At 37.6% G+C, this 16,138-nt stretch overlaps 1 protein-coding gene across 1 annotated transcript; it reads left to right on the top strand.

Moving 5' to 3' along the window:
- Positions 1–599: 599 nt before the first annotated feature.
- cds2 (CDP-diacylglycerol synthase (phosphatidate cytidylyltransferase) 2) lies at positions 600–16,036 on the top strand. The gene is made up of 13 exons (XM_057352000.1): positions 600–793; positions 3,288–3,430; positions 3,892–3,988; positions 4,986–5,083; positions 6,503–6,642; positions 9,386–9,444; positions 9,699–9,781; positions 9,887–9,974; positions 10,074–10,142; positions 10,408–10,560; positions 12,514–12,633; positions 13,011–13,114; positions 13,242–16,036. The coding sequence occupies exons 1-13, from the start codon at positions 728–730 to the stop codon at positions 13,372–13,374; spliced, it is 1,353 nt and encodes a 450-aa protein (XP_057207983.1). The 5' UTR covers positions 600–727; the 3' UTR covers positions 13,375–16,036.
- The last annotated feature ends 102 nt before the right edge of the window (positions 16,037–16,138 follow it).

Here is a 16,138-nt window from a genome sequence, read left to right as displayed (position 1 = left end):
AGTATACATACAGTCAACTTTCATATGCTTTAATATATTAGACGCTCATCGCATGTTACATAAGTACGTGCTTTAAAGAATAACTTAGTTCTTTGAATTTAGAGTTTGATCTCGCGATCTAAAACAAGCAGAAAAAATCTTGTAGATGTCGTTTACACTCATGTCCGGTAGATGGCAGTGTTTTGTATATTGTGGATAATTGAAGTAGGCCTGTTTCACAGCCAGACAAGAGGTAAATTGCAGCATCTAAAGTTGACTTTTAATGACATCAAGAGGTAAATAATCTATTTTATTTTACACTAGAAGAATGAATAATTTATGTGATCAAATTATGTTCACTCACATGCGGTGAATTTCACTTAGGCCTATCAGTAGCCTAGATAATGCGTTTTACCTAGGGTTCAGGCTATTACAGACTAGACGAGTCTTGTTGTGATCGGCGTGCAACTCTCCTTTGTGCAATTTTACCAAGAAAGCTAATATATATATTTTGAGATAGCTGTAGTTGTTCGAATCTGTTGCATCACTACACCGTGTGTTTGTCGATTCTTCTTTCTGTCTTCTTAACTCTGACCGCTAGATGGCGATCCCCACCCGTCATAATACGCATGCGCAGTCGCTTCCCTTCATGTCCCAATAACAATCATTGAAAACGAGTGGCAAAACCCCAAGACGATTGCAAATTCATCGTCTTTAGATCTTTAATTGTCAACAAACGGAGTCCAGCATGACAGAATTACGACAGCGAGGAGCGACGGAAAAAGAGCTGCAGCATCAGAGCTCCGAAGATAAGGTAATGTGTAAAACGAGAGATGTATGTTGTTATGGCTATCATACATGCTACATGCTGTCCTGTCATGCTCAGAGAACATCTGTGTAGCGTTTACGATACGCGTGTAGGTGACAAGTCACTTTCCGCGAAAGTAAGGTTATAAGGTGTAATGTTTTGGTTTGATGAATGATCGTGGTTTCTAGCTTTCGTGTCCTTCTGATATACTGTAACTTAGCAGATTCGAGCTCGAGCTCATGGATGAAAGCATCAGGGACTTGGAGCTGATCTTGTTTGTACTGAATGTTTCCTGTCTGTCCATACCAAACAAAATGCACTTATCAGGCCTCAGCATGTTTCCTGCAGTTGCCATGTTACTTAAATGAATTAAAGTGGCGTGAACAATCCGTGTACTGTTCAGGGAGGCGAGTTTAAACTCACAGTAGAGCTTAATGTTGTCTGGATCAGAAAGGGAATCCTGTAGAGTTAGAGGATATCAGGAGTGCATGGGTGGACATGGAGCTGGAGATCATAGAGAGTGAAGGTGGTTGTAGCAAATGGGTGAGTCCACATTTAGGTTTAGGCATGATGACTCAAACTGAAAGATCACATTAACATGACACTTTTGATTTACAAATGCCATATTAATAAATATATGCATGCAATACGAATTCATGCTTCCATTTCCTGTCTGTGTGGTACATGAGCTTCTCTGTAAATATGAGTATTCATCAATTTGTAAGAATATCCTGAGGTCATTGGCTTGTGCGGTTGACCATGGGACTTCCTACCATGCGTTTTATTTTTGTCCTTTTTGCTTCTTGGGGTTGAAAGAAGACAGAAGCAGAACAGTTTCTTCTATCTTTAAGGTTACAAACTTCACAGCCCACACCAGAGTGTTGAAGGAAAGAATCAATCATGTATAACCCAGCTTTCTGTGTCGTGACAGGGTCTTTGTTCAGCCAAAACATCCTTAAGTTCTTAAACATGGAAATCATTATTTAAACCATGTTGCAAAATATAACTGCTGTAGACCAAACTTGATATTTTGCAGCTGGTCCATCATGCAACCATGTTGTTTTTGAGTTTGAGATGACCTGGTCCAGGCTTTCTAACATTAACATTGCTAAGCACACACTGCTAAGCATCAGACCAGATGTATATGTTTTGAATGTCACAGTTTGTCACACAATTCATCTTTTTTCAAATGTATTATGGAGAAATATTACATGCTTGATTCTGATTGGTCAGTCCTGGCATTCTGCATTCAAAGATTGTGTAATAACTGTTAAATTGTAAAAATGACTATTGTTCTGGCTGGAACAGAACATATCTTCCCCCCTCGTTTAATATACACATAGTTGTTTGTTGAATCCCTGCCGTGTCATAAGCAGGATAATGTTCAGTTACAGTACCCAGTTTCTTTGCTTATTTTTGGTTGCTGTGATGGAATTCGAAGAATTCATTCACTTACTCCGAATGAGGCCAGTCCATTAAGTTTATTACATTAGACTAAAGTCATTGTTAGGACATAGACACATATTGTGTACTTGTCAAATGTAGGATAACATGTGGATATTGTATAACTTTAACTTTGTGTTTCTTTACAATGACCAGGAAGCAGGGAATGTTCTTGTTCCTCAGGGTGTGCTTTGCTCAAACATCTCGTAATGTCACGTCATGTCTTGAGTTGTAAATGACCTGTCATTGTATTTTTGCTGCTTTTTGCAGAATTTCACGTTTCCAGATGTCCAATGTGCTGCAACTTTATCACGAGTCAAATTCATCAAAGTATCTCTCAGTCCGGAAGACAGAAATGTCTCTCCTTTCTCAGGAAGAATGGGATGTCCTGATGAGCTATTTGCGGTCCGAGGGGCAGTTGAGAGACGGGGGAGGAGGTGGGCGGAGGAGAGGGACGGTATTTTTAAACTCTGGCATGTTGAATATCAGGATGTAGTCCGTCTCCATGGCAACGCTGGATCCTCTTATGGTTCTTCGGAGGGAGCTGTCGAGTGTCGGTGCAAGCCGCGATGTGTTAGCTTGAGGGCGCTCTCTGTTAGCAGGTCAAAATTAATGTCAAACGAAGAGAAACAGGGTTTCTAGAACAATCCGACTGGTGCAGCCCCATGTGATGATGACACATGCAGCCTGTTGCTATGGTGATGAAGATAGGTCATTACCATTAGTGTTTGAGCAACGGGCTACTGTGTGCAATGATAGACACACATGCTTCCTTATATAGCATAAACATTAGACCGGCTTTATGTTTACCTTAATTCCTCTTTCTCTTCTGGGCGTTCACGCAAAATGCGTGTTTGTGTTTTAAAACAGACACAGCAGAATGGAACAGATGTCACATTTTTGTTTTTACTTGATGCATCAGGTGTTTATATAGGCAAACAAGGAAAAGAACACGAACGCTTCTTGTAACTGCTCCTTAGTATGCTATGCAAATAAATTGAATGATGGATGACTTCATCTGTCTCATGTTTGTTACATCATCTCTCATTCTCTTTAGGGTTCTGAGACGGAGGGCAGGTCTGAGAGAGAGGGAGCCTCAGACAATGAGGCTAAATCAGATTCTGGGATTCCCGAGGTTCCCGTTTCTGCCGATGACACACCAGAGGTTCTCAACAAAGCCCTCTCGGGTCTGTCTTCCCGGTAAGAGCAACTTCCCTGTATGATTAAAAAATCTCTTATTTAAGTGTAGGAATAGTTTTTAAACGCTTGTCCGACTCGCTTTAGGTTTCCTTGGTCACTTCTTATTTTACGCAAAACCACTATAAAAATCAATAAGATGTCATACCTTAAACATAAATGAATCTGCTGTGTGCTGTACAAACACAAGTCACTATTCTAAAAACCCATTAGAAATTCCTGAGGGAGCCCGTAGCACAGATGACTAATTTCCCTTCCTGGTTTCAGGACCACAAACTGAATGGTTCAGTTATGGTACAATGATGTTACTGTATAACGGGTCTTACTCCAGCAATATTGTAAACACCCGGCACCGTGCAGATGGTTGATTCAATAAAAGGCCTCACGAGCTTTTGGCCCTCGCATTAGGAAGATTATATTTCCACTCAATATGCGTTTCGTTAATGTGTTTGTGTCTCCTGCAGATGGAAGAACTGGTGGGTGAGGGGTATCCTCACTCTGGCCATGATCTCCTTCTTCTTCTTTATTATTTATCTGGGTCCGATGGTGCTGATGATGATTGTGAGTATCTTGGTGATGTTCTGGGTTCAGTATAACGTACGCCTATTCAACAGCGTGACGGATGAGTCAAAATATTGTTTTGACTCAATATTTTGTTCTGTTCTTTTTAAATATTCAATAACTGGTTATAGTAATAGCTTTAAACCGGTAAGGTTTTGAAGGTTTTAAATGCAAAAATGTGAAGGAATATTTTCTATTTAAATGGCCCGCCACCCTGAAGTGACCTGAGGTTAAGAGTGCTAAATTGCACAATGGTGGTTGTTTATAGATTGCATCTTATGACCCTTAAAACTGCAAGTCTTCAGTTGCAACATGCAATCTGTAAGTCAAATTGTTGGGGTAGATGCTCAATATGTCACGTAACAACCAGACATAGTCATGTCAAGAGGTTTTGACATTATAGACTGGAGATCGTGTGCGGGCTATTTCTGATTGGTCCATTGACACATACATATAAAACATTTTTGCATGCATCATAATTATAAACTAGAGATGCACTGATGCAAAGTTTCTCCACCGATACTGATAACTGATTATTCGGAGTGGTATCTGCCGATACCGATTATTAAATTAAATGAATATTTCTGAATTTTATTCATTCATATAATGGCTATTCATATTGAACATCAAACTGATGATCTTTCTTAACATTTTCTTTACGTAGAGCACAAATTCATTGCGTTTTGAGGCCTCTTTTGATTGACAGAATATATCGGCCCTGATCATCGGCTGTTTTTAAACTATCCGATAGTGTGAAAAATAGCTTTTATCTGCCAATACCGATTATTGTATGTATAGGTGCAACTCTACTATAAACCCTATACTGTAACCCTAACACAACACAAAAATGCTGAATAAAAAAACTATATGTGATGCAACATGCAAGTCTCCTGTCTGATAACAGTTTTCACAAGTGTCCAGACAAAGCACAAAAGCGTGTCCCATCTGTGTATCTTGCCTCTTGTTTACGCATTCTTGTTCTCTCTCTGTTTCACAGGTGCTGTGCGTTCAGATCAAGTGCTTCCATGAGATTATCACAATTGGTTACAGTGTCTATCACTCATATGACCTGCCGTGGTTCAGAACTCTAAGCTGGTGAGACCTGCGTGTCGCACCTGCCACCTTTATTTTCACACTGAATCAATCCCATTCTCCCTCCTCTCATTATCTCTCACCCCACATCTCTCTCTGTCTCTCTCCCACTGCTCAAGACTGTAATTAGAGGTCATCAACACGATCTTATCTTTGTGCGGCTCTGGCTTGAATGTATTACAACATCTTTAATTTTCTGTGTTAAACTAGTTTATGCCGCACCTATTTATCCAGTTATACATGCTCCACCAGCTGTATTATAATAGAGGTATGCTAAATCCACTCTGGAATAGATCATAGGGAAGCAGTCTTGTTCGTTTTTAGTTGTTGAAGGAAAAGTTCACCAGGGTTTTTTTATGTGGTTCGAAATATTTATAGATATTTATTCATTTTTATTTGCTGAATACTTAAGTTAAAGAATTCTTGAAATAGTTGACAGCCCTAAGATCTTTTGCATTCTGACTCTTTCATAACACTCTTAGGGACAGTTCACCAGGGATGTGCTTAAAGGGATGTTGGATAAAAAAGGCAATCATTTCTGTGATCATTTATTCATCCTCATATCATTCCAAACATGTAAGATTTACTTTCTTCTGCAGAACACAAAAGAAGATATTTTGAAGAACGTTTGTAACCAAACTACATTGCCTCCCATTGACTTTCATTGTATGGACACAAAACCACTTCAAGACATTTTCAAAATGTCTTCTTTTGTGTTTCACAGAAGAAAAGAATCATTTCAAGTTTTTGAACAATATGAGGGTGAATAAATGATGACCGGATTTATATTGGTGCGATATCTTTTCAAGCTCCTTCTCCTCAAAATGGCATGCAAATGAAAGTTCATGCAAACTATTTTTTCCTATCTTGTTTTGGTTTTAAGCTGAAATGTGATGTTCCTTAACAGTTTTGACGAGATTCACACTTTGACATTTGAACGTTTGGTGAACTTTTCTTTAAACCTATTTTTAGTTTTCATTTATAAAACGGTCAGTTCTGGTCCTTGATTCTGATTGGCTGAGCCGAGTTCTAAGCCGTTATAAAATATCCTGATTTATAACGGCTGACCGCATAGCCTTACATAGCCTAAATATAATTTTATTTACTTTATTTGATGAAATCTTGCTACGCATATGGAATAACCGTTTTATAAAAGCAATAAGCCCCGCGAAGCAGTGGGTTGTAATATATTGCTTTAATATATTTGGTAGGTCAGATGTAAGTTATAACACTTGCTCACATTAGTACTAAGTGCGTAGCATATTATAGCATTCTTCCATGTAGTCATTCATGTACATTTCCTGTCACTAACAGTGTCCTAAATATGGCATCACAACAACTTGAAGCACAATGACAAGATGATTACATTTGAAGGCTTTTTAATAATGTTGCATGACTGCCGTTTGTAACGGTTTCTATCAGGTACTTCCTGCTGTGTGTGAATTACTTCTTCTATGGTGAAACGGTGACGGATTACTTCTTCGCCCTGGTGCAGAGGGAGGATTCTCTACGTATCCTCAGCAAATACCATCGCTTCATTTCCTTTGCCCTGTACCTCACAGGTTAGAACCTCATGTTTCAAAAATAGCACTTAGAGAGACTTGTGTTCTTTTGGGGGCTAATAAAGAGACCTGTGTGAGCCATTGACTGTTTAAGATACTTAAACTCCTATTATTACTTTATGTTAGTTAATGACTCAACAAACCGATGCTTACGCTAATGCTCAGCCTCCAAGATGGGGCTTGTGTCTCCCATTGTCATGCAGTAGTGTTGAAGTTTTGAAGCGTCTTTTAAGTGTGAAGTACTTGCTGTGCAGGATGTGGTTCAGCTCTCTGCATGTCTGTGTTCCCCTATTCTCGTTTTCAAAAAAAGCAAGACATCAGATTTCATGACGGCAGATCTTGAATATCTGTTCTTGTTTTAGCATCAACACGTTATACTAGGGCTTGGTGAAATAGCTTAACGGTAAACAAATCTGTTTGTCGCCCTGTTGAGGAAATTCAGTTTTTGTTATTTGCTCTGGAATGGCTTTAAAGGGAGAGATACTTTGAAATGGCCTAGTAGATTGTAAATGGGTAACATGATGTAAAATTCCTCTCAAATCACACAACAGGGCTAGCGAAAAGATTATGACATAATATACAGTTTGTGATCTTGAATAACATATAATTCCAAAACTGGCAGCAACAGGATGCTGATCTCATACAGTTGCAGCGATGATGTGGAGATGACTCACTATAGTCTACATGGGTGTGTCTTTGAACGACTGGGTATTTATTTTAGTGCAAGCTCAAGCATCTAAACTTGTGTTGCGAGCATAACATTCACTGATGCTAAAACTTAGCTTGTGTTTTAGCATTTACCAATATCCGTTATGTTATTCTCTTTAGGATTAGGTATATTTTAGGTCTTTTTTAACCGTGTAGCATGGCTAGCTATGAAATATTGGCTGTGTCTGAAATTGGCCCCATACCCTTATTCACTATTCCCTACATTAGTCCACTAAAACCCCATTCACAGAGACCGCTGATCCCAGAAAATTGCCAGAGTGCTTTCTGTGTGAACGCAAACGCATCGATCCAAAAAGTGATTCGGGAAAGGGGACCTAGTAACATTAACGGCATCAGTCCCGGAAAGCGCCTTGTGTGAACAAAAGGCAGAAACAATGCCATAAAAACCGTGCACTGATGACACGCATATAATAAATCGTAAATAATTTGACTATGAAAACAAATATAGTTCAGCGAGTAATTCACTAGGGGGCACTTTCGGTATGATAAAGCTAGGTCATGCTGGGTAGGAGGTGCGCGTTTTGCTGGGGGTTGTTTTAGTGGTTTTGGTAGCCTGTTTTGCTTGTGTAAAGCATTCAAAAGGAAAGTGTGCTCTACTGTGGAAAAACTGAATGTCAATGGCAAACAATCTCATATGAAAAAATTTAAGACTTGTTACACAGCGCTTTTGAATGCTTGATTTTGATTGGCTAGTCATGACATTCTAATGTATGTTATGACCCTCACTACAGCGCTGCTGCTGTAGTGAAAATGTCTCTGGGCGGATGTTCAAGGTCACTAACCAGCCTGAAGTTGATGTATATTTTAAATATGCAGGCATTTTTTGCGGTAATGTCTAATACTAATGACGCTCATTTTAGGCACAGTTCACTATGACATTTTGCACGTATCGTGCATTTTAACTTGCAAATCAACCCACTCTGTATTCTTTATTTAAATCTCTGTATTTGTCTTCTTTTTGTTAGATCATATAACTTCGGGAATTCCATTATTAAAACTATGTTCTCCGTGTTTTGAGCTCACTAAAATGTTGATAGGTTAAAGCCAGCGTGGATGCCGTTCACAAAAAGAGCGCTTGCGAAGAGCCGTGCCAGTGGAAGGATTCCATTGTGTTGTAGCTTAATTGCGTTGTGTTGTGAACTTATATTTGCTTTTTAAATTTCGATTTGTTTTGCACTAGTGGTCCACCGTAGTATGGGGGCTATTTCAGACACAGCCATTGTTGTTATATACTCAGTTAAAATGGAATTAAACCAATGATCTGTTTTTACAGACGTACAGCATACGTAAGCAAAAATAAGTGTGTGGTGTGTATTTTTGAAATTGTTGAGCAAACAGGCAAAAAAAAAAGAAAAACACATACCTAGGAATGCAACAAAACACATTGGGCTCACAATTTGGTACAATGCACAGGTTCAAAATACAATATTATCACATTATTTTTGAACAAAATTGGTCAAATAATTTGTTTCTGAAACTTGAAGAATTTTTTTACATTTGTGTATTGTATATACAACTTTGATGGTTTAATTCAATTTAAAAATAAATTAATAAATATTAAATGTTTTGTCATAAAAAACTGTTTTTTTTTACAAAATTGGAATTATTAGAGGAATTAAGAAATCTAAACCCTTAGAGAAAACTTCTTGAAAACGTAAATGCACAAAGTAAAAATAAGCATTAATTCTTCATATATGTTGAGGCAGATCATGTGTTTGCACCCAGTAGCATTAAACAGGCATCATATCGTAGACACCATAGCTCTACAATACATATTGTAAATGTTTTGTATTGCAATATGTTGTGCTATTATATATCGATACACCCCTATAATTTGCTCTTTTAGAGTAATATTTTTTCAGAACCCTGTTGGTTTGGACATTTATTCAGTGGCTACTTCCTGTCAAACAGTGCACAATTGCAGAGGTGTCAGTGTGACTGGCCCAGAAATAGCCATGCAGGGACCATCCAAATGTATGTAACGTGTGTGTTAACCAGATTTGTCTGCTTTCAGGGTTCTGCATGTTTGTTTTAAGCCTAGTGAAGAAACACTATCGCCTACAATTCTACATGGTAAGTTTGTATGTTGAATACAGTTCCTCAAATCACCCTCTGTGCTATTTTAATTCAGTACAAAGACACATGCTTGCATATTAGCTTATTGTAAATAAGGCATCATGAGCAGGCACCCAGAAGGTGCATTATCCAAAATCGCAGTATCACATCTGTCTTGTACTGATAAGACTATACCAGAATAAAGCTCAGTGAAAACATTCACCAAAGATGGCTGACAGAAATGTTGGTTATAAATCTCTCTTTCTCTTCAGTTTGGTTGGACTCATGTGACCCTGCTCATTGTGGTGACTCAGTCCCATTTAATCATTCATAACCTGTTTGAGGGGATGATCTGGTGAGATGATGCATCATGTCTACCACTAAACATGGTCAACATTTACACATTCAAACAGTTGGTTTCCGGTGTGTTTGGATGACACGATCGCTTATGTGTGTGCAGGTTTATTGTGCCCATCTCCTGCGTTATCTGTAATGACATCATGGCTTACATGTTTGGCTTCTTTTTCGGCCGCACCCCTCTCATCAAGGTTTGTGGTGTTGTGAAAGTAAACATAACATCTCCGCTGTACCATTTTTGGTACCACAGTTCTTTTGATACTAATTATTTTCTCTCTTTTTTTTGGCAGTTGTCTCCTAAGAAGACGTGGGAGGGCTTTATCGGTGGCTTCTTCGCAACTGTTGTGTTTGGGATTTTGGTAAGTTCGACCTTGTACGTCTCATAAAACCAGCAATGTATGAAAGTAATGCACCCTCACCGCAGTAAAGCAGCACTCTCACTTTGTTAGAAGTGTTAAGCAACCATTGTGATGCAGGGGTGAAAAAAATCAAGATGCGCATATGCAAAATGTAGAAATATAGACTGTTAAACTGATTGTCATCCGTTGTTGGCAAACTGGATGTTGTCATTGAGTCTCATAAATAATGACAATAATAATAAATGATTTCATCTTCTATCTCCAGCTGTCCTACGTGATGGCAGGTTACCGTTGTTTTGTGTGTCCAGTGGAGTTTAACAATGACTCAAACCGTTTCACCGTGGACTGTGAACCATCTGAGCTCTTCCAGCTTCAGGACTACAGCCTGCCGTCTGTGCTGCATTCTGTCACCGGCTGGGTAAACACACACACAATCTGTTACAAACATGCTTTCCATGTCTCTTTCTGTCTTTTTCAGTCTCTGTGTATGTTTAGCGGTTGCTCATACACAGCATCTGCTGGCTGTCCTCTCGCTGCAAATCTTTCACCATTCTTCTGTACTCTCACAGTTCCAAGTCACTGGCAACATTCTTTAAAAAAATCCTCTAAAAACTAGGATGCAGTGAAACTTTTTCTGAGGCTTTAGTCATTTTGCCTATTTTTGATATCTACAGTATAGCTCTTTCAATTATGCATTGTCTATAAATGGTGTCGGAGGAAAATCATTATTTCTGTAAAGTAGCCATTGTTTTGGTTCAAATGTTGGATAAAAATCTTATTTTTGATTAGATGTAAATTAGGGTTGTGCAGCGATTAATTGCATCCAAAATAAAAGTTTGTGTTTACATGATATACAGCTGAAGTCAAAAGTTTACACACCCCTATGCAGAATCTGGAACATGCTGAAAATTTGGGGAAAATAAGAGGAATTTTGAAAATTAAAGTTCATTTTTAATGTAGTCCTGCCCTGAACAAGTTTTTTTTTTTTTACAAAAAAATGGCTTTTTGATTGGTTTGTTGTAAGTTGGGCCTGGAGGGGAGGGCTAAAAATGCCTGACCATAGGACAGTCAGTATAGTCCTACCTCTTTTTGTTGCTCGCGTCATGTGGTGAAGAGTTGTTGTTGAGAGGGGGAGAGGAGCTTAACGTTTTTGATTCGCCACATAAGTGCAGATGAATTTTTTAAAAGTTATGGTGTGCACGGATAAATCATTTATAATAATCACTGCAACGCTATGTTAAACACTTGGAATTTTCCCGTTTGATTTCATGGTGACTTTAAGGGTTTCTTGTTTGTCCTGAGTCATGAAACTGTCCAGTTATCTTCAGAAAAATGTAAAATTGTTTTGTTTATATACATATGAATCGCAACATCATACTTTTACTGCTGGGCATGAGTCAAATATACAGAAATGCTGAAAAAGCAAAGATTCTGGAGGACCTGGGTAATTGTTTCTGAAGATCAGTGGACAGTCTAATGACTCGGGACAAACAAGAAACCCTTAAACAACTATGACAAAACATAAAAGCTGTCATTGATTGTGCAGATAACATACCGTTTTAATAATCAAGGGGATGTAAACTTTTGACCTGGGCTATTTTTAGAAATTCAGTTATTATTCTTTGGTGTGTGAATTTCTTTTGTAAAATAACTTGTTCAGGGCAAGATTCAATTAAAAATTAATTTTCAAAATTCGTCTTATTTTCCCCGAATTTTCAGCATTTTCCAGATTCTGCAAAGGGGGATGTAAAATTTTGACTTCAACTATATGTCTGTGTACTGTGCATATTAATTTTGTATTTATAAACACATACACGTTAACATACAGATATATACATTTTGGATGATTATGTGTTTATTATATTTATATATATTATATATAAACATTTATTGACTTTTATATTTCTTTCATATACAGTATATATATATGTACACTATGTATGTCTTTATAAATACAAAATTAATATGGACAGTAGATGGACATATATCATGTAAACACAAACTTTTATCTGGATGTGATTAATCGCGATTAATTGTTGCACAACCCGAATGTAAATATTGTGCACTTGCATTTTTGTTCGTATACATCAAAAAGACAAAAAAATCTAGTGTCTAGTAGAATCTTAGTAGAGCATCTTGAGTTGAGCTTTTATAATGTCTGATTTAATTTTTCTGTCCACATACCAATACATAATTTGAATTGATCAATATTATTGGCACAAGGTCAGTGGAACAGGGGTCAAAGTTTAAATCCTTTCAGATTATTGATGGAGTCAAAGCTGGCTTTAATAAAAATACTTATGCATTTGGAAATTGCATGCATTTATTTTCAATGTCTAATGGAAAATCTACATATTGTTTTCTCTGTTAGACCACAGTGAAGTTGTACCCGTTCCAGATCCACAGCATCGCTCTGTCAGCTTTTGCTTCAATCATGGGACCCTTTGGAGGCTTCTTTGCCAGCGGCTTCAAAAGAGCCTTCAAGATCAAGGTGGGTGTTATTTGTCCGTGGTCATCAAAGCTCTTTACAGACCACATGCCAACCTGAAGGTCTAAAAAAGACTGGATCTATCTTAAAACTACGTCTACTTCCTATCAACATCTAAAGGGCGCGTTCTAGGTTTTAATACATGATGTATGAATACTTCACTCTTTTAATTTCGATCTGTTCCTCACACAAAGTTTCAACATGACTTCATGGGATATAGAACGCGAAATCATTTTGAACCACTTTTTTTCTGCGTTGAAGTTCGACAGCACCAATCCTTATTCACTATCAGTATATGGAAGAGCATTGCGAAATATTAACAACAAATTCATCTTTTATTTTGAGTTTCTAATCTGGTTACGTGTCTCACAATTCTCCAGGACTTTGCTAACACCATTCCAGGTCATGGAGGAATCATGGACCGTTTTGACTGTCAGTACCTCATGGCCACATTCGTAAATGTTTACATAGCCAGCTTCATCAGGTAGGGCTGCAATTGAATTTAGTGATGTGGATTTGAATTGATTTCTTATATATTACTGATATCTTTTGATACCAACCTACTGATACCAACTCTTTGCTTTGATATTTCCATAAATTCTTCCATGTAGAGGGCCGAACCCCACTAAAGTTATCCAACAGCTACTTGCCCTGAGACCAGACCAACAGCTTCACATCTTCAACTCACTCAAGGCTCATCTGACAGAGAAAGGCCTGCTCCCTGCCCTGGAGGCGGCCGCCTAACCTGACGGTCCGATCCTGGGAAATCCCACCAGAGTGGGCGGATGACAGAGAACGGAGAAGGTCCTTTAAGAAGATCCAGGCATGTATGAAAGTGTGAGGAACAGGGGAAGGGAAACAATGGAAAACTGAACTACAACCTTGGGTCATTCCATTTTCAATGTGTTTGAGAGAGAGTGTGTATGTGCGTGTGTACAGATCAGTGTTTTGGCTTGTGTTGTTTTATTTTATTTTTTTGTGTGAATTTTTATGTTGATCTCTTATGCCACAAGAAGATTATTATATATAGAGAGATCATCTAGGTTACAGTTCTTTGTGAAATGAGCTGTACGTTTCCACTTGTGTACAAATGTTCTGTACCTATAGTGTCAGAATATTTTATGGTGTTTATGGTTTGTTTTATTTTGTTTTAATGCACTGCTCATCACACTGTAATTCCAAACCCAGACTAGCTCTTGTTTTGTTCCTCTTTTTGCTTGCTAATGTTTTCATATCTGTTACAGTGGTCATATTTTCACCGTGGAGTGCATATTTAGTGTGTTATTTTAAATGTTAAAAGCTATTTTTATTTAGATGAATTTGTTCACTCATATAAAGTATTCACTTCAATTCAGTCGGTGAATATATGTGAAGTTCAGCCTCATGGGACGGTCAGGTGAGGAGAAGGTGGTTTTCTGAATTTGAGTGTCATTCAAGTGAGCCCAAGTATTGTACACCGAATCTTGTCTCTTAAGAGACACAAAACTAGTCTCACATCAAACAAAAATGAATCATAATTGTTACTCGGCTCTATAGACAGATTAGAGATAAAAAGTATATATTAACATTAAAAGTATAAAAGTTAATAATTAATGTGGTTGAGGATCGAACACCTTTTATCATTTATGGTTTTATTTGAATGTTCTCTTTAGAACAGATACAAGCTGATTCTTGTGAAGCTTAAAAATGTTTTTTTGTATTTGAACTGGGCAGGGCCTTCTCACGCCAAGGATCGCTTGGATTGGATACATTTTAAATGATCCCAGTTGCTCCATTGTACCATCTTCTTCACAGTAATGACCAAATCTTCCATTCTTCCGTGTTTTGTTTTTACCACCACTTACATCCCGCTTAATCCAAAAATAAGGACAGAACTAAAGATATTTTTGCTGAAGAAAGGGAATTTTACATGAAGGGGCGTCTTAAGAAGAACTTGGCCTGTATGAGGGTCTAATGGGCTAGTCCTCAGGTTAGTCTGCACATTCACCAATAAAAAATCCCTGAGCATGTGTGCAGTCTTAATAACTGTACCTTCAAAACGATTTTTTCCAAGCCCAAACACTTAAGGAAAACTAGGCAGCTTATTTTCTGAGTTTTGTGAGTTCCTGCTATAAAAACACATTTAAACTTTAAATATGAACTGTTGACCATTAGACTAATGGGCAAGCCATACCTTAACCCTCCCTCTTTTTAAAGTTTTCATTTCAGATACGTTTCTTTGCTATTTTTAATCATTCTTTTTTTGTTGTACTGTGTAAGTTCCACATTCTGGTTTTAAAGAGAATGTATTACTTGCATTATATAGGTAACGATTATAGTACACACTGTATATGTTTGAAGTAGAGATTCTATTATTACTGTGTATTGGACGCTCTTAAAAGCCATTCTGTGCTCTTTGTGTATGCGTACAAAGACCAGTCAACAGAGCAATTTAAATGTTTTATAGTCAACAGAGAGAAAGTCTGTTATGGGTGTCAAGAGAGTGGGCTGAAAGCTTCCAGGGGCTTAATATAAATGGGAATTGATTAAAAGCCAAATTTCGTACTTAAATAGTATTTGTATCTGTCTTGTAAGCCAATCAGATGCTCGGACATTTGCGTGTGTGTCATGTGCTACCACTAGAGGGAGCCTGAGCATCACGTTTTTTTACTAGTTAAAGGGACTGTTCACCCATAAATTTATATTCTATCATTATTTACTTACCTTCTTGTCATTTCAAACCTCTATGACTTTCTTTCTTTTGCACAACACAAAAGAAGATATTTTGAAAAAATTTCCGTAACCGAACAAAGGCACTACCCATTCACTTGCATTGGTTTCGTGTCCATACAAAATATCTACGTTTGTGTTCTGCACAAAAAAGAAAGTCATGCAGGTTTGAAATGCACGAGGGTAAGTAAATGATGACAGTATTTTCATTTTTGGGTGAACTATCGCTTTAAAGAAGTTTTATGTCTTTGCTTTGCTTTGTGGTGTTCTATTCTCTTCTGTTATGTTCTGTATTGTATGTTTGTTTTTTCCTCTCGTTTTGTTTAAGCATTACTGCCATGATGATTTTATCAATTTTTTCAAGTGATGCTCATGTAGCGGTGCTTCTACAAGTGGCAGATAACATCTGTAAATGTGGAGTGGTGCATTTCTTAATATTTATTCAAACATGTTCAAGAAACAACTACAAATTATTGAAAAGTTTCCCTCTCGAAGTCTTTTTTCTTTGCGGAAACGAAATCTCTGTTGAACAAAATGACAACAGCATTGAGTTGTTATTTTATCGAAGTAGTTTGGTCTGTATTTCCGTTGCATTTTGTTTTGTAATTTTTGACAAAGCAGATAAATGTGCTTTCCTTGCCGCTTCGTGTACAGTGATTTGCTCATCTGTAAATGGTTAATAAAGAGAAAAGCTCAATGTACGTGCAAGCTTGTTCTCTTCCTCCTGCTGTGTGAACTTCCTTTTTATGTCATATGCCGTTTTTGATTTTGCTTTAGTTTAATCTTTATAGAACAGTTT

This window comes from Triplophysa rosa, linkage group LG2, assembly GCF_024868665.1.
Source record: "Triplophysa rosa linkage group LG2, Trosa_1v2, whole genome shotgun sequence".
Classification (NCBI taxonomy): domain Eukaryota; kingdom Metazoa; phylum Chordata; class Actinopteri; order Cypriniformes; family Nemacheilidae; genus Triplophysa; species Triplophysa rosa.
Note: the sequence above shows the minus strand (reverse complement) of the source record. Positions and strands in the feature narration are given on the sequence as shown.